Source organism: Ruditapes philippinarum, unplaced genomic scaffold (assembly GCF_026571515.1).
Source record: "Ruditapes philippinarum isolate M1 unplaced genomic scaffold, ASM2657151v2 ctg16837_1_1_1_1, whole genome shotgun sequence".
Taxonomy (NCBI): domain Eukaryota; kingdom Metazoa; phylum Mollusca; class Bivalvia; order Venerida; family Veneridae; genus Ruditapes; species Ruditapes philippinarum.
Window position 1 is genome coordinate 7822 of NW_026862917.1, and position 27751 is coordinate 35572.

Sequence of the window (27751 nt, forward strand, 5' to 3'; positions counted from 1 at the left end):
TTTCAGTCAAAAATTATGATCAATGCTAGATCTGCAAATGCAAAAATAAATTTATTAAAGAAATAAAATGATACACAGAATTTATTATATTGTAAGGACCTACCCCACTAGGGTAGTTACCAAATCCTTATTAATCAGGATACCGGCCACTGTATTAACTAGTAAGTGTATGGCAATACTTCTACCCCATATTACATACACTTACAAGTAGCTGTTGTTTTAAACATCAGACATAGCTTCAACACATCTTAGCCATCTTTGTAGTATACCAATACATCATAAGAGGTAGGCTCAGATCATAATAAAGACATCATAGTTTCATCAAGGGGTTCTTTGTAAGTATCTGGTCATCTTGTCAGGATATTTATATAACCAGGATTTATACAACCTATTACTTAGGATAGAGTGTACAAATATAGGTAAGTCCTGCATTGGTAACACAGGAAACTGGTACAAGACATCAGTAACTCGATTAACATGTAAACGTCATTTAATAAGGTGACATCATATATAACAAGTGCATCTCAATAAATATGTATATGATACTAGGATCTACTCTGTGACGTATATCGATATAAATGAATTAATATCGGCATTAACAATTCTTCTTCGATGGATGAAATACCGGCATTGACAATACTCGACAATAGAGGACCTAGGCTTATGCAATGGGACCTTCTTCGGTTATGAACATTTAGTTACAAATAAATGTAAAGTATGACAGGATGTTGGAAATTTCTAAGACCAATGCATCTTTTAGGGTCTGCCATAACGTGATAATTCATATTAAGTTCAGCATCAAATAAATTTGTAATAGACTTCTGTATATAAACTGTTGTTGTTTACGATAGTACTGGATAGCTTAAAGCTCAGCAAATAAAGGTAAGTTATTATTTATCCAATATATAGTAGATACCTTATAAGTAAGCAAGTAAGTGGTTGCAGGAAATATATTTATCAGACGTAATGTGACTTGAGGCTCAAAGAATTTAAGCTTTATAGCTTTGGTACTTCTCAAGTTGTTACGGTTCAGAAGAAGATACCAAATGACGACAGTCACCCCTATTTATAAACTTTTGGGACGCCACAAAAAGTGCTCCAGCCAATGAAAATCCCGGCTTAAGACTAGGTCCAGTGATCAGTCTAAAACAATATTTAACAATATAGCAATAACAATAAAAGTTCTAACAGGCATAAGTAGCACATATATGGCTTAAATGAAAAGCCATATAAACATATCTGAAATAACATTTAAAAATACATATTAACATAAAGCCGGTCCAGAATTCATGAGCGTAGTACGTAGTATGCAGACGTATTCCATTACGCCGATAAAATACAGTACTTACATAGTAAAATATGATAATGACAGAAAATCATCCGGCTCAAATCAGGCTTACAATTATTTTTACATAAATAAGAAATCCTGAAAGTTTAAATGTAAACAAATATACAGTCATAAAAAGCCAGACTGAAATACAAATAAGTAGTTCCAAAGTTCTGTGTCCGCCATTTTTAAACATGGAAAATGACAGAAGAAACTGCCTTCTGAATCGTCCAATAATGTCTGTAAATATTCACTTTGTGATATATAATAGTAACTGTAAATGTTCTAAATTATTAGATATTCATCAGGAAATAAATTAGGGTCATCTGACCATTTTGTAGCGAGAGTTATCTATCCTAATGTGATACTCTTCCCAAAAGAGAACTGTCAACAATGCTGATATTCAAGTTTTATGTTGTGTTTCGTGGAATATAGTCCATCTGTTTAAAAGGTAGCACTATTTGATAATTGTTAATACATTTATAAGTAAGAACACTTCTTGATTTATAGAATTATGCACATGTTGAATATCTTATGAATGTATAAGGTAAATTGTCATGTCATTTGAAATGTCCATTATTTGTAACGGAAGTATTCCATTACAATACCAAGCTTAAGCTTTGACCTCTAAGTGTGACCTTGACCTTGGAGGTAGGGGTGCAGGTGTTGTGCATGACATATCGTCTTATTATTGTAACTATTTGTGCCAAGTATTTTCAAAATCCCTTGAACTATGAAGAAGTTATAGATCGGACACAAAATATACCCTATAACAGACTATGTTAATCTTTGACCTCTAAGTGTGACCTTGGAGGTAGGGACCCATGTTTTGCGCCTGACATATCGTCTTATTATTGTGATTATTTGTGCAAAGTATTTTTAAAATCCCTTGATCTATGAAAAAGTTATGGACTGGACACAAAATATACCCTATAACAGACTATGTAAATCTTTGACCTCTAAGTGTGACCTTGACCTTGGAGGTAGGGACACAGGTGTTACGCATGACATATCATCTTATCATTGTGACTATTTGTGCCAAGTATTTTCAAAATCCCTTGATCTATGAAGAAGTTATGGACGGGACACAAAATATACCATATAACAGACTCTGTTAACCTTTGACCTCTAAGTGTGACCTTGACCTTGGAGGTAGGGGTGCAGGTGTTGTACTTGACATATCGTCTTATTATTGTGACTATTTGTGCCAAGTTATTTCAAAATCCCTTGAACTATGAAGAAGTTCTAGATCGGACACAAAATATACCCTATAACAGACTATGTTAATTTTTTACCTCTAAGTGTGACCTTGACCTTGGAGGTAGGGATGCAGGTGTTGCGCATGACACATTGTCTTATTATAGTGACTATTTGTGCCAAGTATTTTCAAAATCATTTTATCTATGAAAAAGTTATGGACCGGACACAAATATACCCTTTAACAGACTATGTTAATCTTTGACCTCCAAGTGTGACCTTAACCTTGGAGGTATGTGACCAGTTTTTGCGCATGACACATCGTCTGATCATTGTGAACAATTGTGGCAAGTAATTACAAAATCCCTTTATAGAATCGAATGTTATGGACCGGACACGACATAAACCCTCAAATAGACAATGTTGACCTTGAATGAGCAAGTGCGACCTTGACCCTGGAGGTAGGGGTCTGGTTGTTGCGCATGACACATCGTCTTATTATAACAAACATTTGTGCCAAGTTATTTCAAATTCCTTTGATAAATGACAAAGTTATGGACCGGACACGAAAGTGTGACGGACGGACGGACGTTCCAACATTTTGGGTTTAGGGGCTATTTTCTTTGTTATTTTCTTTGTTTTCTTAAGGGCTACTAGCCCATAAACCCTTTGATCACGGAATGAACCTATTGTTCTCTTTTGTTCTCTTTACTGTTATATAGCCCCTAAACCAAAAATGCTTGCTCGGACAGACGGACGGAAGTTCTCACAGGACAGTAATTATGTGGCTACTCTATTGTTCTCTCTATTGTTCTTTTTAGCCACACAAAAGAAAATATCCACATAAAAGCATCACGGAATGAATGACATCAAAGAGAAAGAACAGTCTAGCCACATAATTACTCTCCTGTGAGTGCGGACGGACAGACGGACGGAGCCTATTTCTATATCCCCCTTTTTTCTTCGAAAAGGCGGCGGACAATAACACAATATATCAAATCTTCGACCAATCGGGAACTATTGTTTCGAAAATTAATGCGTCTGTCATTTGACAATCTTCATCTCCCGTTAATGTACATATGAAGGGCAGTAACCGCTTCGAGGAGTTTGGACTACTTTCGGCATTTGCAAATAAGAACATCAGGGTCTGAAATTGCGCTACCATTATTTGTTTGGTCTGACGACCCAAACAAATAAAAACGAAACACGTAACTGTAACTGTTTTGCAACTTATATTTAGATCACAAACATCTTAATAGTCAGTGAATATTTAGATTTTTAAATCACCAATGATTTTGCAATTGCTTTTTGGAAAAGTGACAACAAACACATAGCAAAACCTTTCAGCTAAAACGTGACATATTATAGTTTCATGGGTCCATTATACGTTTGAATGTTTGTATGTCAGACTAAGGCTAGATCAATTAATCTATATGTAAATTAACGTGTTTAATTAGATTAAAAACCCTTTCGCGTGATGTGTCGTAAACGAAATTATATGTTTATATTTTTGAATTAGGATAACAATAGGTTTTACGCTACAAGGACAAACAAACTAAGGGAGATTAATGAGTTGTTTTCATTATAAATTTTATTTTACCTCAAATGTCACGTGATCATCTTGGAAAAGCCATCACTCAGCCAAACTAGTAGTGGTGTAAACAAACATACTATTTAAATAACACGTATAAGTATACACTTTATATCCGTATCCGCTTGATACATTTAGAAAGAAACACACTAAATAAATGAGCCGCGTCAAGACAAAACCAACATAATGGGTTTGCGACCAGCATGGATACATTTAGAAAGAAACACGCTAAATAAATGAGCCGCTTCACGACAAAACCAACATAATGGGTTGTTATAGGGTTTGTGAGCGAACAGCATGGATCCTGATCAGACTGCGCGGATGCGCAGGCTGGTCTGCATCCATGCTGGTCGCAAACGCATTATGTTGGTTTTGTCGAGACGCGGCTCAAATGACTTAATTCATGTTTGACTTCATATCTGGAATGAACATTCTTTTGAATTTGGATTTCTGTTACAACGTTAAATAAGAAGCAAAGATTTCGAGATTGTTTGGATCGCTTGAGAAGATAGAAACACACCTGAAGTAGTAAGCATGTTTGTTTCAATTTGGGTGACATTGTTTCAACACAGGCCTACCTCTTTCGAGGATTAACGGTAAATCGCTCGGTCGTTAATTACCAGCTTGTGGTTGAAACTAAATATTATAAATTTCAGCAAAGGAAAATTTTTTTCATATTTATATATATATACAAATATATATATTTGTAAACTATAACATTTTTGTAAGCTATGTGTTTGAAATTTGAAGAATGCAATACTATGTGAATTATGCACTAGCCCGGAAGTAGCGTCAGTGCAATTTACCGAATACCACTGTAAGACGAAGGCACGCAGTTACAAGTAAAAGTTTTAAAAATTAAAACAATCATCAAAATGATCACTACTACATATATTGACCCAGTGTCATTTGATTTTCTCTGTGTGTGCGTGCGTTCGTGCGCGTGCATGCGCGTGAGTGTGTGTTGTTTATACACTTTATCCGAACAGCTTGATGGCGACACTTACCTTCGTAAATATTCATAGTATATCGCAACAGGACATTGCTTATTCAAAATTTATATTGCACTTAAATCTACTACTATTCTTAAAATAGATACATTGATAAATGAACAAATAAATAAAAAAAAAATAAATAGATATATAAATAAATAAAAGATAAATAAATAATACACTGAACAATTAAAAAAAATAATGGCAGCTATTTACGTAGACATGGCGCCCTGGGTCAAAAATATCAAAAACGTGAAAAAGTCTCAGCTATATAAAACGTTATGGAAACTGATGATGAGGGAATGACGGAACGGTGTAACACTATATGCCTCGGCCATCTTATGGCGGGGTATAAAAACAACCTACAGAATATCAGAATGGGTTTTTGTTTAAAAACTAAGCGATTAAATTTAGAGGACTTATATTTGAATGTCATTTAAAATCATAATAGTAAAACGCCATACCTGTGACGCTTCATATTTGCTCTGCTGAAAACTTAAACAACGTCCCTTATTTAAATTATATTTTCACCGTATCACCTTTCAAAAATTGTTCAAATATTAACATTACTATTTTATCCGTAATAAGGTATTTTATCTGGCAATAAGCAGAAATTTTAGCTTTAAGAACTTGTTTTTTTATTAAAATTAAAATTTGAATGTTGTCGAAGTCATTTCCTTTAAATACTCTTTCTAAAAAAAAATAGGGGTCAATATCGAGTATTATTTAAATATGATTTTTGTTTTTTATTTAAACGCAAATAAATTTGACGTTCAGCCCAGCGTGCTCATGTTAGCTTTAATAATGTATTGCAACAGTGGATTATTGTTAAGTCATTTCATTTCTTAATCTGATGTGACTTAACACGTAAAATTTACAACAGCCTGAGAAATTAGCTTGTAAAAATACTGTATCTTGTTTCGGTATACGTGAACGCAGTAGGGCTATATCATTTTCTTATCCAACTTTAACAAGACCTACAATGACTGATTAATAAATAAGTAATAAAATCAACTAGACAGACTCCGGTTTATCTTGACTATAAAGAGGCTGTAAAAGACGCCCCTTTTTATTGTTCGGAATTAGATTTTAAGAAAGTGGAAGAAAGAGTGGATCGGAAGAGGTAAGAAAATAAAAGAAGCTTTCTTTCTCATCATAGGTAGCCTGAAAATATTAAATATGAATTTTTAAGAAATAACTTATTATAATTTTGTTAAAATAGATTCGTTCTTGTAGGAATTGTTTTACAATACAAAAATATAATTCATTTTGTAACAGATTTAATTATAATGATTTGTAGCTTATAAAATAAAATGTGTAAAAAAGTTCAAGTTTCTTCCCTAATGTATAGTTTTTGCTATTATAACCACAAGCATGTTATTTATATATAAATATATTTTAACATATCAAATAATAAGGGTGGGTAAGGACGTAATTCAAAGCATACATATATGTAATAATCTCAAATAATTATTAGTTCGCAAATAAATGAGAGTCCTGACTTTGCATATAAATGAATTAATATGACAACAATTATAACAATAAACATTAAGAGAGTAAAAAATGACAACAATTGCGAAACTGTTATCGTTGCTTTCTGTGCGAACTGTTTGTTGCTCCTTTAAGTCTATTTTCTCTGTTCTTTTTTTTTCTTGGAGGATGAGGATGGGGGTTGGAGTTGAGGGAGGGTATTGTATTGTAGTTGTTGTCGCTTATATTTACTTTTATCTTACATTTTTTTAAATTGGGGGGTGGGGGTGTAACTTTTTTGTTTGTTTGTTTGATTTTTTTTCTTCTAGCAGCATCTTTTATGCCTACCTTTCTTTTCTCTTTCTGTTGTGTTATTTTAGAAATGGTATAACATACGCTGTACACTTGTTGTCTTCACATTGAAGTGTTTTTCAAATACAAGTGTACATTTCTATATATATTTTTCTGTTGATATGTTTATATGAAACAGTATGTCACAGGGTGAGAAAAATGTGCAGCCTGACCGGGACTCGAACCCGGGACCCTCGGAATACCGTACCGCGGCTCTACCGACTGAGCTATCCGGCCGCTTACACATTACCACCCCTAAATAGTGAACAGTTCTGAACTGTGACATACTCCCCTGCTATATTGAAATTCGTCCTCGAATTTCACAGAGAAACAGAGCAATTTAAATTACATCTGAGCTATATATAGTCACGGCCCCACGTTGGGCGCCAAATGTCACAGGGTGGGGGAAAATGTGCAGCCTGACCGGGACTCGAACCCGGGACCCGCGGGATACCGTACCGCGGCTCTTCCGACTGAGCTATCTGGCCGCTTCTAAATAGTGAACAGTTCTGAACCGTGACAAGTATATTAAACCGTTACAATTTTATTTTTTTGTTATTGCTGCTCTGTTTGTTATTGTTGTAGTTTTATGTTTCGTTCTTTTTTTATTATTATTATTATTATTATTGTATTATTTTTCTTAACTTCAAACACTCCTAACTACCCGCAACCCGAGAAAAGAGTACTTTCAAAAAGTATATTTATGTTTAATTAGGTATTATTGTTACCATTTATTATATCTTTTAAAACGTATGACTATTAACTATGAACACTAGTTTCTTGTTACAATGTATTGTAATAAAATACAAATTGGATTTTTTGTGACACTTTAATTTATAATAGTATTTCTTTTTATGATTAAGTTTGTTCTTAAATTCCTCAATAAAATTAATCTTTAAATGCACGGGTCACTGAAGGAAACGTAGAAGATGTTGCCTACTTTTGATGACTTTTTAAACCTCATTTCTCAAGTAATATGTACTTTTTAGGTTAACATGTTTTGTTAAACCTGGTGATTTATCATAGGGACAACGTTTTTGAATCCGCTAGTTTTTGTGGTTTCGTTTGCTTGTTTGTTAGTTTTCTGTCGATCGGTAATATATCTCTTTACTATAAACTTGTAAATAAAATATTGAGAAATATTGATGAAATGAAATGTGTATTTTTATTTTCCGTATTTTCACAATAAAATTTATTTTTCACTGCAGTGACGCATTTTTTCACATGTGTCTTGTCGGACTTTTTTCTTCTAAATTCAGCCAATACACATAATTGAAAGCGAATTATTCCTATTCATAAGGTTTAAAAAAGAGAAAAAGTATATGTTAAACAGAAATTTCAATTTTTTTCTATTAATAAAGGATTTATATTTATCTTGTGGTATGAAAATTATCATATTTCACTCGTGAAATATTTGTTTTGTTCTTGTTTTTTCCCAAATTAATAAAGATAATAACAAAATAAAATGAAGACAGTAGCTTGGGTTTCTTACACTGGACTATGAAAAACTTGTATGTATGATATGACCACCAATGACAATTTCGGTTAATTACTTATAGATTTAACTTATCTTAAGGTATAATAAGTATGATGTTATATCATATTCGGAGAAGATATTGCTTATGGTATGCAAATTTTTTATTTCCTTTTAACCTTTTTAACTTAATGCATATTGTGTGTGTATAATTAAAGTAGATATTGTACAAGTGTTCGGATCCGTTTATTGCCTTATAATAAATCATTGTGCTGAAAAATTGGACCAGTAGTCGGATAGTTTATGGCTCACCATTGTTTATAAGCACCAATTTAGTTTTCAACGACACTGTAAAAAGAAATAAATATATCAAATGTCGACTTCTATGGTTCTCATATTTATGAGAAGCAATATTCAACAACTCGAGACGTGTCATGTTATGTTCATATTAACATATTTACAATTTTTAGCTCGACTATTCGATAAGAATAAGTAGAGCTATTGCAGTCACCCGAGCGTCGGCGTCGGCGTCGGCGTCGGCGTCGGCGTCGGCGTCGGCGTAACCACTTATGTTAAAGTTTTTGTAATAGTTCAAATATTTTCAAAGTCCATTGACATATGGCTTTGAAACTTTGCACACTTGTTCACCATCATGACCCCAACCTGTAGACAGGAGGAGGTAACTCTATCAAGCATTTTGACAGAATTATGCCCCTTTTTCGACTTAGAATTTACGTTAAAGTTTTTGTAATAGTTCAAAATATTTTCAAAGTCCATTGACATATGGCTTTGAAACTTTGCACACTTGTTCACCATCATGACCCAACCTGTAGACAGGAGGAGGTAACTCTATCAAGTATTTTGACAGAATTATGCCCCTTTTTCGACTTAGAATTTACGTTAAAGTTTTGTAATAGTTCAAATATTTTCAAAGTCCATTGACATATGGCTTTGAAACTTTGCACACTTGTTCACCATCATGACCCTAACCTGTAGACAGGAGGAGGTAACTCTATCAAGCATTTTGACAGAATTATGCCCCTTTTTTTTCGACTTAGAATTTACGTTAAAGTTTTTGTAATAGTTCAAATATTTTCAAAGTCCATAGACATATGGCTTTGAAACTTTGCACACTTGTTTAACATCATAGACCCCAACCTGTAGACAGCAGGAGGTAACTCTATTAAGCATTTTGACAGAATTATGCCCCTTTTTCGACTTAGAATTTACGTTAAAGTTTTTGTAATAGTTCAAATATTTTCAAAGTCCATTGACATATGGCTTTGAAACTTTTGCACGCTTGTTCAACATCATGGACCCCAACTGTAGACAGGAGGAGGTAACTCTATCAAGCATTTTGACAGAATTATGCCCCTTTTTCGACTTAGAATTTACGTTAAAGTTTTTGTAATAGTTCAAATATTTTCAAAGTCCATTGACATATGGCTTTGAAACTTTGCACACTTGTTCACCATCATGACCCCAACCTGTAAACAGGAGGAGGTAACTGTATCAGGCATTTTTTTTACTATCAAGCACTAGGAATAGTCGAGCATGCTGTCCTACCGACAGCTCTTGTTAAAACTTTAAATCAATTTGGGTAAAATTTATTATGTTGATTTTGTTATCCAAAATATACAATATTTACTTTTTTATAGTATATGCTACTTCAGGGACAGGGTTATATTTACTCTATAAGATATATGATACTGTTGTTAAAAAAATAATAAATAAATACATAAAAAGTTCCTTTCAATTCGAAATTAAAGAGTTTTAATTTACAGTTTTAACCGGCTACATGATCTGTCCATGCGACCAGTGTAGAACAAGATCAGCGAGCACATCAGTGTCTGCTGATATGGTCTGTTCTTTTCCCTACTCATTCAGTACATAGTATTCTTGCATATCAAGTTTCCGTTAGTTTTATCCATGCCGGAAATTTCATGCGGTATGGGGTGCCAGATGATTTGCGTGCTGTACAATGATCTCATTTTAGCCCCGTATTTTATTAAGAGCGTACTTTAGAATAGGATGACGTCAAAACGCCGCTATAAATAAAGTTGTAAATTCATACGCTACTGCATAATCACGTTATTAATTAAATGTGAATAATTTCAATGAACAAATATCTTATTGACCATTTTAAATATGATAAAATATTGCAGAATAAGCAAGAAAATATATTTGACACGTTTGCGGTTCAGATCGGAATATCCGTCCCTCGGCAAGCCTCGTTACCGCCAATGGGCGGGGTCACATCGGGATCGATATTCCGATGTTAAGTATTTAGCGAGCTCGTTGTCGTCACGACCCTCAAATTAAATGCCGTGTCTGACAAAAAGTTAAGGTGTGACTAATCCATTTTTTAAAAAGATAGATTACCTGTTGTTTGAGATAAAGTCAAAATGAAATTATAGTTAATAGTAACACACATTGAAAGAACTTGGGCCCAACCCTTTTGCTATTTGTTATTTCGGAATCAATTTGTTTTCTCTGTATATTTACATGTATATATTAGTGATAAAATATGATTAAACGAAAAACCCAGTGCTAGTTTCAGTTTTAACGCCAAGAAATTGAGGTACTATTTTGAAATACGACAAATAGTTTAATATTGTCAATTATAATATTATAGTGGTTTTTTGTTGTAATACTTAGGATATTGAAGTCTGACTGCGCTGTGCGCTATTTATATGCAATTTGTAAATAGTAAATATACATGTATATATTTAGTCTATATACATGTAACCCCATCCCCTCTCCCTGGTTGTGTGTATAAAGTTGTAACTGGAAACAAGTTGTCTCAATTTTCAACATACCGTGACAAGTTTTCAAATTGTTTTTCAAGTTTTCAAGTTACCGCATCAATAAATAATTTCACCCTGATAGATAAAATGTTGTGTAACTTAAGACTATTTTGTGTCACGTTCTCGCTCCGCGTCCTTTTGATAATACTATATACGGAATTCGTTTGTTTCATTCCCGCATCCTTTTCTTCAATGAAATAAAATGTTACGCCTGTATATATATCTTCCGTATACTTTCCTTTTAAAAAAAGGGTAAGATTTGAATTTTGTGTCTTAAGCAAAGCGTTATTTTTTACGTTTATCAAACAAAATGATGTTAGATTGTTAGTGTCAATTTAAAAACAACTAAACATGTGTCCATATGACACAGGTCCCCCCACTCTCCAATGTGTTGTCAGTCGTATGACTCTATGTCAAATATTTTTTGGGCTACATGCGCCACAAGTTGAAAAATAATAATCGTTTACTAAGTAAAGGGCAAGATCTTTACAAATACTGGATAAATCCACAAGCAAACCCCAAAGTGCATAAGTACACGTGCTGACCAACATTTTTGTAAACTTTCAGGCCTACAGGGCAAATACCTTTTGAGCTATGCATGAATAAGTTGTAATTGCAAAATTTAAACTAAGTAAAGGGCAATAACTCTAACAAAACTGTAAAAAATCCACATGCAAAACCCCAGGTGCATAGCCTAACAATGATGATGATCATTATTCCAGTAAGGTTGGTTGATTGAAACTTAAGCACTAAAGGAACAAATAACACAACATAATGGAACGGTTTTTACTAAGTCAAGGACAATAACTCTAGAAATAATAAATCCAGAAGTGAAACCCCAGGTGCACAACTACACATGCTGGCACACATTCCTTTTAAGTTTTATGATTCTACGTTAAATACTATTTGAGCTACCCACATCACAAATTGAAAATTGCAAAACAGAAGTCCACAAGCCAAACCCCAGGTGCACAACTTCACACGTGACAAGTGTTGAAAATTGCAAATTATTACTAAGTCAAGGGCAATAACTCTAACAAAACAAATTAAATCCACAGACGAAACTACAGGTACACAACTACACATGCTGATCAACATTCCTATAAAGTTTCATGACCCTAGGTCAAATACTTTTTGAGCTTTGAGCGACTCAAATTGAAAATTGCAAATTTTTACTAGGTCAAAGGCAATAACAATTCCACAAACTAGGTTCACAACTTCACATGTTGAGCAACATTCCTGTAAAGTTTGAAGACTCTAGGTCAAATACTTTTTTGAGATACCTGCGACACAAGTTGAACATTGGAAATTTTTACTAAGTCAAGGGCAATAACTCTACATATACTAAATAAATCCACACGAAAATACCCATGTGCACAACTAGACATGCTGAGCAACATTCCTGTATAGTTTCATGACTCTAGGTCAAATACTTTTTGAGCTACATGCGACTCAAACTGAGAACGGACGGACAGACAGATGGATGGACGGATGGACAGGGGTAAATCTAACTGCCCCTCGCCCCTTATAGTGGGGGGGGGCACAAAAATGTAGTCAATGTTAAATCGAATCTCACATATGCTTTTTCATCTAATGTACTATAATAAATAAAGAGCGACACTGAAAAATGTCATGAAAAATCAACGAGATTGGCAATCGCAACTACTCGGCCCTTTCCGTCAGTCTTCGGATAAGGACCTCGAACACAATAGTGTGAATACACAGAACGGATGCGTTATTTCGGTCTAACCTACGCTTAGAAACTAAACATGTAAACAAATAGTATTTTAATGCTGGGAGTTGTAAACAAGTTTATTTTCAATATATGTAGTAAAAGTCCACCTCAAATAAGTGAATTCATAGGTACATAAGCAAACAATACATTATTTATACATGTATATTTATTATTATGGCTGTAGAAACCGAAAGTACAAAAAAACCAACCTGTTGACATTTAGTCGGATTTGTTTAAAATTGAACATCAGTGGGCATATTTAAAGTACAAATTGTTGTCAGACATATTTTCAAGCATAAGAGTACCGGAGCAGACATTAGATGTCAAATATATACATTCGTTTTACATTATCTCTGTTTCTGTTTACATCTGAAACCACGTGGTAGAACTACTTTCAATCCGTATTGTTTCCGAGGTTATTATAGATAATAGCCGAGGCAGTTCCAAATGTGAGAGTGGGGCGTACGTGGCAGAATGGTTACGATTGACTTGAAACCACTTGCCTCTTACCACTGTAGTTTCGAGTCGCGCAAGCGTTGTACATTACAGTATTTTTACTTGTGGAAAAAAGATCCAAATATATCCAGCTCGGAACGTCGGTAGTCCGACTCAGATGCCCGTTTGTGACAGTGCCTTGTAACCCCGCACTTTGGATTAACACACATTAAGATTGACCCCAAAGTGAGTAACACATGTACATATAACATTCTTAACATCAGACAGGCGACCGCACACTGGGGTCATAAAATTAAATCAATAAAATGAAATTTCGTGATATTTTAAAGTAATATCTTGTTGTTTATGTCAATGGTTTACTACAAATAAGTACGCGAAATCAATTATGTGACTCATAGAGTAGAGGCCTTTAATTATGATTGTTAGCTTTGCCCTGGTCATTGTAGCGGTGTCGTGACGTAGATAGTTCAATATTACCTAAGTTCAGATTCTTGTCGACGACACACGACGATCTGTCGACGACAATTTAAAAACTGGATTTTCCTTTTTCCCTATTTCTAATTATAAACATGTTCAAAAGAAATTAATCTTCCGTTTGATGGCGGTCATTTTAAAACGGTGGTACATAAAACAGATATACATTATTTTGTAAGACCTGAAAGATTTCATGATTCAAAATATAACATGTCTCGTGCTGTAAATTAACGTTAACATTTAGTTTCACTCTTGTCATTTTATTTTAATCTTAAGATAGAGACCAAAATGACCACAAACTGAATTAATGTGTACTTAAGGTTCCTTTTAATTAACTAATGCTAGCAGTTTTCTTTTCAACATTGCATACGTTTTCATAAGCGATGTCATGTGGTGAAAATATTAAGGAAATTCGAAAATTAGACTAATAGCTGTACTATAATGTATGTTATGTCTTACTTACTTGTTACCAGTCAATTAAACAGAAATTGCATGGTTTGAAAATAAGATTCAATGAGATAAAAGGCAAGCCTCGTTACCGCCCAATGGGCGGGTCACCTCGGGACGGATATTCCGATCCGAACCGCAAAATATGACAGATATTATTAATATGCAAAAAGTTGGTTACATAGTCACACTTTTTGTGATCTTTAAAGTGGTAAAATACATAAAACATTTATCACTTACATTTTGATAAGCAACAAATGCATTTTTTCAGTAACTGATACTTTTAGAATTTAAAATTTAATTTGAGACTTTAAATGATACTAAGTAAGGTTGTTTGATTGCATACTGATGTATCTAAGTATCGACCGTAATCTTGCGCTCAACCTTAAATATTTAAGATTGAGGAACGAAAATAAATCAGTACTCGGTATTTGATATGATATGTAGCATTTTTACGCAAATTTTGAGGTTCATTTCTCGATTTTAACTCCAAAGTACGTTTGACCCCTAATTGCACTGAGAAGTAACCGCACTTTGGGATTGGACCTCAAAGAACGTTTGACCCAAACGTGCGGTGTAGCAGTACCTCAAATAATGTATAGAGGGACACCTGAGGTCTTCCCCTACCAGTAAAGTTGGAAAGTCGGCATATGACATACATTGTATTAGTGCGATGTAAAGCCCAACCAAAAAAGATCAAAGAGAGACTGCAACAAAAGAATATTGACAGTTACTTTGTTGTTTTTTTTTTGTTGTTTGTTTTTTGTAGTTGATTTTCATTTTCGGGTGGGGATTGTTGCTTATTTGTTTGTTTTTGTTTTTGTTTTTTGGGGGGTGGGATTAGTCGCCGCATTGTCCGTCTGTTCGTTCCCTTTTTCTTGTCCGGGACATAACTTTGAAACTACAAAAGGTATGAACAAGAAATATTGTAGATTGAGTTAAAGTGCAGTGCAGTAGAACCGTACCTCCCACTTTTACACTTTGTTCGAGACTTAACTGAAACTACAAGAGATATTAACCAGAAACTTCTTCTCTGGGTGCAAAACCTATTTGGGGACTATCAACCGGTTCTTAGGGGGGTGGGAGTGTTGTTGTTTTATTTTGAAAATATAGGGAAACTCCGAGATAAGGGTTTGCGATAAGTTGATGAACAAATCTACTGGACAACTGCTATGCCTTATCATGCCTGCATTACCGAACTCAACTCGACTCGCCATCTTTGACTCGCCATCGTTGACTTGCAATCTTACATGTACTAACGGAAGGACGAACGTTTGTTAATTATTTGACACTTTTATCTGTGAAACCAGGTCGAGAACAATACATGTCATGTTATGTGTTATATATTTATATGTGTATGTATATTGTAAAGTAAAGATTTTGAAAAGCGGAAAACCAAATAAGAAATCTAAGGTGTGCAGAAAATACGGTAGAAAAAAAGGTTTCGCCTTACCCTATGATACTTATATCATATACTTGACAAACTAGGTTTTGAGTGATTTATATATACCTCGAACATTTTATAACATACAATAACTTGTTTGTCCGCCTCTCTTAAACATAAAACTTCATTGTGGTTGTAAAAATATAAAACTCAAATTTATAACTTTAGACCTCCTCACTGCATCAAGAGATGATTGCAAAAAATAAAGATATTTTAGAGCACTTGTTTACCAAACTAACAACAATTTCGCAATGCTTAAGAAACGTTAAAGGGCCTCTATAGACGTGTTATAAGATTACGTAATCGTAACTGATTATACTTTTGAGAGATTTTAAAACAATTTGATACTTTTGAGAGATTTTTAAACATCTTGATGTTGGTCTATGAATTTGTGTGCAAAATTTCAAATCATTGGCTCACTCAGTTAAGCTTATAGACACACTCTAGAATCCGTTCCTGGAACCAACCAGTTCTGAACGATGAGTGTAAAGAAACATCGACTTGCCTCTGACGGGGTTTACCCACACGGCCATGGATCCTTTGATTAGTAGTCTGTAGACACCACTCAGCCTTGTCAACACACAAGAAATGTTTTTAACTGTATTTATTGTTACAAAAATAATGTATTCAAAACAACTGAAATATTTTCCCTTTATTAATTATCATGTATCTGAAATCATCTCCATGGGTCTTAACATAAGGGTCTGTCATGTTTTGAAATATATTTGATGTTTTGATTTTTTAAAACAGGGATTTTTTCAACACAATACCTATACATATATCTTATTTGAACTAAACTGAATAATCTGTAGAATGTGCAGCGAAATAAATGTTCTTTTATATGTACAACTCCCAAAAATTATCTAATAACATCTATAATATTATTATAAACAGCTCTTTTGAATATATTTTCATTTAGCATGGCGTTCAGCTTACATGTTGCCCATATCTGTGTTGTAATGTTCTGTGTAATGACTATCACGGTTCAGCAAACAGTAAATGACGAAGTAAGAACCTATTTGGATGGTTACAATGAGAGAGCGGAAGCAGTAGCGAACCAATATTCATTAGCATCATGGGCATACTACACCAACCTTACTGATTACAATAGAGACAAAATGGTACGGTTGTGAAATCTGTGGTCACAGATTTAACATTATATCTGTGTATTTGGAATCTATATAAAACAAAATCCTTCACAATAAATGAAGCCTTAAATATAAATTGTATGAAATAATATCAAAAGTTTGTTAATGTCTGTACTTTTCTTTGTTAACTGCGATATTTGCATGTTTGCAACTAAATGAAAATCAAATATAAAATGAAAATCAGATTAAGTATCAAATTTAAGTAATCTTAAGGATTAAGAAATAAATAATTGAAACATTGCTATTTGTACAGATATCAATTTACTCTGAAAAGCCGTGGTGATCTAGATAAAACCTAATAAAGATATATCTTATAATTTTCTGAGTATAACCTTTCAGACGGAGAGGAGTCTCGTATCTTCTGATTTTTCCAAGAACGAGTCTGAAATTGCAGCGGTTTTCGATTTGAATGCAATTACAGACGAGAGTTTAAAAAGACAGATAAACAAGATTCTAGATGTCGGAATATCTGGTTATGAAGACAAAGAAGTCATTAAAAGGGTAAATATTTATCTGTCTTTAGGTAAGATAATTGGTTTAATGCCAATGGGTCATTGTGGAGTTTTAATGCGGCTTAAAGGATTCAATATCAAGCAGTTAATTCTATTGCCAAAGCGAATTTCACGTTAGTATTCTATCCATTTACGAGAAAACGACGCCACATGACAAACGTATTAGAAAATTGGTTGTTTTGTTTTTATACTTTTCCATGCCCTTGAAAGTGTAAATAGTGAGTGCATACGTAAACGCCAAAATAACTTTTTGAATACATTTTCCCATGATTGATTCCCATAATTGTGTCCAATTTTAAATTTTCTATCCAAAAACGATCAATATTCCACGTGACCCACGAACAGTACTATAAATGTCGTTCGGAATGTATCGTAAACGTTCAATTAAAAAAAGAGAGTGACAAATTCTTTTTATAATTTATGTGTTTTTTATATTTTATCATAAACATTCTCTCATTACTAATAATTGGTCAATCACCATTGATATAAATTATTTTATTACTTATTCTGATGAATTAGGCAGCAAAAGAATGAGCATAATGTCACTTTAATATGTTTAACAGATCAACACTCTTGAAGCAGACATGACGGGCATCTACAGTGGAGCTACCTGGTGCAAAACACCTGATGATTGCAAGCAATTAGAACCAGGTTTGCTTTCATAACCTTTCACGATTAAAATCATTACCAGTGACTTTCAAAATGAATACAAGTATAGAACTGAATTGTTTTCGTGCTGAAAACACTGAATACTAGGCCAATCATTTTGTAAATTATTATATTTTAGTAAAACCCCAACAACGAATAAATTTATATTGAATTATAAAAGGAGAGTTTCTTTAAACTACTATATTAGTCCTTTTAAAGTTAAAACTTTATACATGTATTTTCAATTAATTTAAATACTAAATAAAATTGGATATGTCTGTTTAGGAACTTGACTATTTAACATATTTCTTGTGAGTTTTAAATATTTGTTTGAAGATATGTATTTTAACATTACTTATAAGCCAAAGTTTATATTTAGGACTGACTGACATTATAACAAATAGTCGTGACTATGACGAGCTTCTCGAGGCTTGGAAGGGGTGGAGAGACGTGAGTGGGGCTAAAATGAAGGACAAATATGCTGAATTTGTCCAACTCATGAACAAGGCGATAAAGGCTGGAGGTATTATTTGTTGTTTATGATATATCTTATTACATATAGTGCATGATGAGATCGTGTATCATTTACATGTCAAGCATATCATAATAAGACATATTGTAATTTCTACATGAAGTCCGATGTACGGTCGCAAAACATTTTGTACACATTGTACATTATTTCCTAGTATGACTCAATCTACCCATTACTTCAACCATCCAAATCCGTTAATATTTCCATGTCTCTGAATCTCCCCATTTTAAAAGTATATATAGATATTGAAGTCTAAGATTAAAGGTTCAAAGTTCTTTTCCTCCATGCCGAAGAATTGCATTGTATTTTATTTTAATAGATTATCAGTAGATTGCTCCAATGTACTCTCCTGTGCATCGGACAAATGTTTCAATATCGCTCACTTTTAACGGCAGTGTATTCACTTAGCTTCGAAGGGGGCGTAGCTCCCGTGTGTCTATACTGTGTTCCATAGCGAGTTTTTAATTGCTCATGCATACTTCTGTTACAGGGAAGTATGCAGATATGGGGGCTTATTATAGGTCCTGGTATGAACAGGATGACTTCGAGGAAGACGTTAAACGTTTATTCGATGAACTTAGTCCTTTGTATGACCAGCTACATGCATACGTAAGAAGAAAGCTGAGAACAATATATGGGTCTGACAAATTTCCAAGCGAGGGTCATATTCCTGCTCATATATTTGGTACGTGAATTACTGTTTTTTAACGTTTAATACTCGTAAATGTCTACATTATATATAGAGGATATTTGTTTGTTTGTGTGTAAGATGAAATTTTATTTCATCGAGTGGGCTTTAAAAACAGTATTCTCACGAGTGGCGTAGCCACGAGTGAGAATACTGTTTTTAAAGTTCACGAGATGAAATAAAATTACATCTTACACAACAAACAGACAAATTTTCTTTTTATTTTATGCTTAAAAACAAGTTAAAACGAAATTTCCATAATTTTAACGTTAATATTAAAATTTGTTTCCCCCATTGAGAGCCCCATTTAGACGGAATTTCACATTAAAAACAAGAGGTCTTGAGCTGAAAAATAAGTCCGCCAATCAAGGTTAAATGACGGTGATATTTATTCATTTTATTAAAAAAATATGAATGATCGCTTGTTTTAATAATAAAAACAAACACTTCTTGTAGGAGAAAAAGTCCAACCATCCATCCATATTTCTGTTACTTACTGCGAATTTATATTAGACCTGGCTTTGTAAAATGTAAGCGGCAGCCATTTTTTAAAGTTGTGTATTTCATGGGATGAAAATAATTGTGTAAGATTCAGAGGGATATAATTTGGATTTGTTAGTCATACACCTTTTTAAAAGAAAGAAAACTTATTTGAGGATTGTAACAGACAAAAAATAAGTGTTGACAGAAGTGAAAACATTCAGAAAAGGAGCTAGGAAAATGGAAAACTTGGAAGCTTAGCGGAACGCTGGGTTGTTTTACTTATTTTACGAGTGATGGCTGTCAATGCTTTTCAATTTTTCATAAAGCATACGGCAGTTATTGCTCGTAGGATACTTTAATATGCCCAAATGTCATCAAGAGCAGTTTTGCATGGGGAAGGAATGTATTTTTCAGACTGTAAAAACGAAACAAAAAAAATTAGAGACGGAATTTGGTGATTGGAATTTGAATGAATAAAAGTAAGTTTTCTCTCTATTACTTTTGACATTTAAGTTATTTATCTATTTCAGCTTTGCTTTTTCTTTTAACAGCCTGACATTATCAGAATTGTCAGTAAAAATAAAATTGAGGTACCACATGGGGAAAATCTTAAAAAAGAAGTTTCGTCATTGAAAAAAGTGAAATTATATTTTGATAATTTTTACTGTGAAATTATCAAATATAATTTTCACGGATAAATCAGTAATCCACTGAAAAGCATAAAATAAATAGATATATTGCATGTTTCATGCTGGCATTAGATTCGGTGGATTCTATCTAGCATTTAGCCGCTTCAATTATCATACATGTATATATGTATTGTATATATTTCAAGAACATTATAATTTGGAACTAATGTGAAAGGTGCTTATACAAGAAATTGTTAATTATCATTTTCACTCAACAGTCAGAATTCGTCAGAATTCATCGTGCTTTCCTTATCTTTTCTTATTCAAAATCCGGTTCTTTTTAAGGTGTACCATTACCTATTGATCACTAATAATTGTAAAGTTAGATGTTTATTAGACATTCTGCTTCTGTTAAAGTTCTGTACACATTTATTTATTATATACTAGGTAATATGTGGGCACAACAATGGGGAAACATTTATGATATTTTGGAGCCTTTTCCCGGTCAGGGAAGAGAATCTCTTACGAATTTAATGAAGGCTCAGGTAAGTTATAGAGACATAACAGTACAGCAAGATTAAAAGTAATGTTGGCATGTATATCAAATGACATGATGATAACATATTTGTTATTATTTTAGATCAAACAGTAGTGCTAATATCTGACAATAACACTTGCGATTATTTAATAAGGCGATCGTTCATAGTATAGGATCTTAAAAATATCTAAACGTTATATCTTAACCACATTATAATTCACCATTGATTAAATCTCGGAATAGAAAGTGAATTACGAATTGTTTCAATTTCGATGTAATTAAAATGTGTGTTATTTTGTCTATATACGTTTTATTTACAATTCGATTAGATTTATTTCCTGATCATTTACCAATTTCCTTTATATACCGACTTTTGTACTCGTAAATTAATTTACCTCTTGAAATTTTGCAATTCTTTTTGGCATTAAGTATATTTTGTTTTCTCAGAATTACAATGTGACATATATGTACGAGGTGGCTGAGGAATTCTTTATGTCAATCGGCATGAAACCTATGCCCGAATCTTTCTGGAGGCTGTCTATGTTAGAAAAACCCGAAGATGGTCGTAACGTTGTATGTCATGCATCAGCATGGGATTTCAATAATGGCACTGACTTTCGGTAAATCATTTATTTTATGTCGACATGTTTTCATTGTTTGATTTTGCAGGTAAGGGAGTACTAGTATTCTAAGCTAATTACCAGATACGTATGAGGATAATAAGTCAAATTAAACGTTCCCTTTGTTCAAATATTTAGCTGTTTTGCTCTAGCTGCAGTTGATTAAATACATACTGATTGCTGAATACACTTCCTTTAGTACAGCGTTCTTATCCTCGCTATAATTAAGGTATGTATCAATGTCGATATTAAGGTACCATGTCGCTAAATCAGGTATGAGAATGACCAATATCATTACATAATGGACTAGTTCTGTAGATGTTTTCAAATAATTCAGTTCTGTTCCATAGATTGCCTTTCTATTAGTCCTTGCGTTGAATAATATTATGCCTCCTGTTCCAGATGTATCTGCCAAGCGTTTAGAACTAACCTAGTGATGCCTTTTTCAGGATCAAGCAATGTACGGAAGTAACAGAAGACCAGCTGATAACAGTTCACCATGAAATGGGACATGTGCAATATTACCTTGAATATTTAGATCAGCCGTATTTGTTTCGACGCGGAGCAAATCCAGGTTTACTCATGATTTAAGTAATTACTGTATATTCACATGAGTATGTGCCGGCTTTGTTCATAAGTCTATCTTTAGTTATCATTAGAATCCGGAATGATGACACTTTTGAATAAACAAAACTAAAGAAAAAATCGCACGCATGGGAGGGAACACATTGAATGAATGAACGATATTCCTGATAGCGGAGAGCCTCGAGAGGGCAAAATGCTTTGATTGGAATTTGGTCTATTGAAATAAACTACCTTTTTATTCAGAATAATAGTAATAATGATAATATAATTCGACATAAGTTATCTATAAAAGCCTCATAATTGTAAACATATGTGTATATATTGAAAGTAAAAATAGTATTTCGTTCATGTTTTGCTACTTTTATGACAAATTATTTCACATTCAACAGTTAATTTACACTATGTTTGTCATGTTTGAAACGTGCATTAAATATATCAAGTCATTTGTAAACACAAGTTTGAGGAAGAATGTATCCATTTCTAGGACATCATGTCCAAATGAAAGAATTTATTGTACTCACTCATGTCAGTGAAATCTCTCCGAAGGTGTGTTATTTGTTCTTTATTACCACTTGTTACACCTAAAATCACATTTCTTCTTTTGGGACAATGCAATGATTTGATGTCATATTTCAGGTTTTCACGAAGGGGTAGCTGATATTGTAAGCCTGTCATTCCAAACGCCTGAACATTTACAGAAGATTGGTCTTCTAGAAAATTTGCCAAATGGGACAGGTGTTGTCTAATCTTATTTTAATGTTTACTTAAGAAATATCTTGAGTGCGTTGTTGCGGAATAATGCATGGTTTGAGTTTAAATGCACAATTATATAAAACCGAAAGTCGTGACTTTTTTTGCATACAAATACAGATACAGCCTGCGTTGCAGATATTTGGATGAATTATTTATGTACACTTTCGGCTTTTCTATGGTAACAAATTTTGTACATCAACTTTTCATAAAACATGAAAATAAAGTAAATTTTCCATTACTTTAATTGCGGATGAACGTCAGTTAAGATAGGCCCTTTAACTCCTGCAACCACTTCAATGCAATATTAAATGCAAGTTAATATTTTTTATCGTTATGCAAAATAATGGTTTTAATACTTTTGCCAATTGTTTATATTGTAGAGGGTGACATAAACTTCTTATTTCAAATGGCATTGGACAAAATAGCTTTCTTGCCATTTGGATACCTCATTGATCAATGGCGATGGAGTGTATACAGAGAGGAGACGAAAAAAGAGAACTTCAACAGAGATTGGTGGCAATTAAGGTATGTTATATAAAACTTTGTATGGTATAATAATGTAGGAAGTTTTAAAAAGATTCTGTTTCAATAGGAATATTGACCACAACCATGACACAGTTCCAGTTCATTGGTAAGCTAAACAAGTTTTAATACTCGGTTTATACAGGGAAGCTATCAGAGATGTTAAGTTTATAATCTACTGATGATTGCATGTTGCATGCAGTAAATAATGGGTTTAAAAATTAAATGTGTCTGTAGGTTTTGTTACTACTAGCTGAACGTTTGAATACTAGTACACAGTTTTGTCCATATTATGGGATACTAGTAATTATACGAAACTACGGCATATATACAAATGATGTTTTAGATGAAGCTTTTTGTAATATTTTACATACCTGACATGCTTTATTATGTTTAAAATGTTGTGGATTGTATATAATAGTACATGTGTAGTATAAATTAACCGCTATTGCAGGTGTCGTTATCAAGGGATATCTCCGCCTGTTGCCAGATCAGAAAATGATTTTGATCCTGGAGCAAAGTATCACATACCTGGGAACACACCATATATCAGGCAAGTCCTTATTCATCACTTATTGCACCAAATACAAACTTATAATCATAAACTGTTCCTTACATAGTTAAGATATGTACTACAATAAGTGCCACCATTATAACATGGAATAATTATTTTGAAGATGCCTTTGTTTAAAGAAAAGTAAAAGCATATTATAATTGTCATATTTTATAAATATATAAACATGTACTAGTGTCGTATAAAATCATCATAATTAAGACTTACATAAAATATCAAAATTTATACTTACTTCGGGCGTTAAATCATAAAATATATAGTTTCCTTGCATTAGATATTTGTTTAAAAAAATTACAATGAATCTCCTTATTCTATTATACATTATATTTATAATCTTCATTCTTAATTGTGTATTCATTTTTCAGTTTGCACGTATCCTACTGCGTATTTTTGTATTTTGTTTGAGCATTCAATTACCAATACCAATTGATTTTATAACATTAATGACCATATCCATATGCAACGTGAACTTTTAGTTTCTTTATGTCATTAATAAGAAGCTCTATCAATTACAAAATCTGGTATGACAGTATGTAATTTGTTTCTCATAACTTAAACAAGTCTGTTTTTTAACGAATTCAGCGTTGGTGAACATACCACAGTATCTGGTAAACTATTCCATTCTTGTACATCTCTTATAAATGAGAAGAAATGTTTTCTTATTTCCTTTTTACATGAGTTTATTTTCAACTTCATAGAATTGCCTCCGAAATGATTATTATCAAGTTGTGCTTCTTCAAAAAAAAAAAACATTATAATCTATATATTTCCTCTCGTTTAATAATTTCCATACTTGATACCATGATATCACCTCTAAATCTTCTGTAAGCCAGAGTATCAATTTCCAGAATATTTTAATCTTTCTACAAATGATAAATTCCTGATACATTGAACCGTCTTTGTTGCTCTTTTTTGAACTCTTTCAACTGCTTCAATCTTGGACTTCAAATAATATTTTCCTATTATATCCCTGAAAAAGTATCCTTATCTTTTTTGATGGTTGTGGGAAGTGGGTAGAATTTTTCTTTTTTTTACATATAACATTAACACTTTAAAGGTCATAAGGCGATATGCGAGCTTTTCTGTTAGAGAGTAAATCCTACTGCATATTATATTATGGAACGAGTTTGCAGAAACCTTCCGTTAAGTGCTCTCAGACCTCGTATCGAGTAAAGGAGCAGTATATATGTGTGCATGTCAATATGTTTTGTAGGTATTTTGTAAGTTTTGTCGCCCAGTTCCAGTGGCATAAAGCACTCTGTGAGCTAATTGGACAGACAGATCGACTTCACAGATGTGACATTTATAACAGCACTGTGGCTGGACAAAGACTACAGTATGTGTAACATATATAAATATTGTAAAAGAAATCGAATATTCTACTCAAATAGAATATATTGATGTGCATAACTCGTAAATGTAAGATGTGATGAAAATGTAAACATATGTTATGAACTTCACAACATCATTGTCTTATTTATGGATTACAAACGAACGATATCTTAGAAAAATAAAATGGATTATTTAGCTTTTATGTATAAATGTACATCATAAAAATAATTGATGCGCATTTGATAACAAGGCTTTTGCCGATTTACTTATAGAGAAATGTTGAGAATGGGTTCTTCTCAACGTTGGGGTAAAGCAATGGAGACAATAACACGAAACACAAATGGTTACACTAGCAGACTCAGCGCGCAACCTATTCTTGACTACTTTAGACCTTTGCAGGTAATGTTTTCCTTTGTAACACATTTGTAATTTTAGAAACCTATGCTTGTTTATATTTCTGTTCTAACACAAAATTTGTTCCTTTGCTCATTAGCTCCTTTTTAATATATGCTACATGTAGTACATTTCCCTGTTTGAATGCGCCAAATGAAAATTCGATTGCTATTACACTTGATTTATTGAAATATTTCTTAAAGGAATGGTTAGAAGAAGAAAATACCAAAGCAGGAGAGAAAACTGGATGGGATAAAACAAACTGCCCAAAAGGTTCTTTCGTCGATATATCATCTGCAACGGCTGTCTCATCATCGGTTGCTGTTCTTATGAGCATTGTTATACATATTAGTGTATTACTGTTCTGAACTGACTGACACAAGACTACAGTTACAAAGTTATTTCCGAAAAAAAAGGAAAGTTTGTTGCTGAGTGATATTTGTTACAATTTGTTAAAAGTCAAGAGATATTTTTTAATCAAATGTATACAATATGATTAATTATATGCTTTAATTACATTAATTTAATTAGTTTTAATTTCAATAATCAATTTGATTTATATATATATATATATATATATATATAATATTACACGGACAGATGATATTTGCGTTATTTAAAAAAGAGCAAATTGCTCTAATCTCACAAACTACCTAATCTATATACAAATACTTCCTGGTTTGTAAGCACTTGGTGTCAGATGCAAGTAAAGTAAGTATCAAATTATAGTCAAACAATCTTTAAGTCCATAGTCCTCGTTGTCTGATTATATCTTAGAAGAACTTGTAAACCAATGCCATACGTTCTCTTGTTTAACGCCTCATTGACATTTAGCCGATCTATGTCAGCCATTTATTTGAATAAAGGGATAAGAAATGATCGTTTAGACTAAAAGAATTCAACAAACTTTTCAGTTTCATTATTAAGAAACCAATGTAACGTTTCAAGGTACACAAACCCTGCCGATGAAAAGCTAGCTAGCCACCGAGAGTGGTTTATACACTTATATGGGATACTTTCTAATATGTTAATTCACCACCTTGAGTTTTTGCTCATTATAAGTATTATGACGTTCTACCAACGTCTTTACACCAAGTTTAGTTTTAGTTTTATTGCAATCGTTTTCTGCTTATAAAAGAGAACTACATATTTAGATGTGAATTGGTAAAATGTAAAATCGTGTGTCTTATACTCAAGATTGTGTACTAAACAGTACTATGCATGTTAAGGATTGCTAACCAATACGGTGTTGAATCATTTTTATTTTTTTCATTTTATTTTTAGAAAGTGTTAAAAGAATTTTGGTGCAAAAAGTCTCTCAGTCTCATGTCGTTTACATAGAAACCATAACAAGTAATGGTGAAAACATTGTATTTCTTGAATGGAGTTTCCTATGCTTGTTCTTACAAAGATTTAAAATATTTCCACGGATTCATGCGGAAACTATTAGCTTTATGTCTTTGTCTTATGATGTACATGTACATTGTTTTATATATCATTATAAATTGCTGTGAATGATTAATCTGAGAAAAATTGTCTTTATATAGAATATAGTGTTATTTTTATTCTTTCCAGCAGCAATTTTTATTTTTTTATTACTTCATCAAAAAGGACATGCAAATTTTAAACTTGTTTGCCATATTTAGATGAAGATATAACTCGTGCTACGACCTATCAGTGTGTGTATTTCTCCTCAGTCGTGCAGTAATGCATTATTGACTATTGCTTATGTACACAGCTTGAACAATACTGTTTAGAAAATCCATAAGCATCCATAAACAGGATTATTAAAACCGACCCTGAAACAATTTCGTTTTTGCCGTTCTTGGCGTTCTTTAGGGATTCTGTTTTTCTGTATTCTAAGACTAGAAATATTCTCTGCTTTTCATGGAATGGCACTAACGTTTTTCATTGACAGTTCCATGATAACTGCAGTATGATCGCACCTAAATTTTAAATTCTACTAAAGTCGGTGCTAGAGGACGTGGACGGTAACTAGCAAATACCATTTTTATTAGCATTTTTACCT

At 33.0% G+C, this 27751-nt stretch overlaps 1 protein-coding gene across 2 annotated transcripts; it reads left to right on the plus strand.

Moving 5' to 3' along the window:
* The first annotated feature begins 4467 nt into the window (after positions 1-4467).
* On the plus strand, positions 4468-27259 carry LOC132720609 (angiotensin-converting enzyme-like). Of its 2 annotated transcripts, none has more exons than XM_060704768.1 (15): positions 4468-4643; positions 16685-16886; positions 17253-17414; positions 17989-18076; positions 18453-18596; positions 19096-19290; positions 20853-20950; positions 21391-21563; positions 22013-22137; positions 22785-22883; positions 23282-23426; positions 23878-23976; positions 25211-25333; positions 25602-25728; positions 25926-27259. In XM_060704768.1, the coding sequence occupies exons 2-15, from the start codon at positions 16686-16688 to the stop codon at positions 26088-26090; spliced, it is 1944 nt and encodes a 647-aa protein (XP_060560751.1). In that variant the 5' UTR covers positions 4468-4643; position 16685; the 3' UTR covers positions 26091-27259. The 2 variants fall into 2 exon arrangements, with proteins under 2 accessions (XP_060560751.1, XP_060560750.1); XM_060704767.1 differs by lacking the exon at positions 4468-4643 and adding an exon at positions 5956-6230.
* Positions 27260-27751: the final 492 nt, after the last annotated feature.

What these genes read in the sequence shown, in the direction of transcription:
- LOC132720609 (XM_060704768.1), top strand. Translation starts at nt 16,686, where the DNA reads ATGGCGTTCAGCTTACATGTTGCCCATATCTGTGTTGTAATGTTCTGT. An exon ending in TATTCCTGCTCATATATTTG is followed by an intron (nt 19,291 to 20,852) that starts GTACGTGAATTA and finishes ATTATATACTAG; the next exon opens with GTAATATGTGGGCACAACAA. An exon ending in TCGACGCGGAGCAAATCCAG is followed by an intron (nt 22,138 to 22,784) that starts GTTTACTCATGA and finishes GTCATATTTCAG; the next exon opens with GTTTTCACGAAGGGGTAGCT.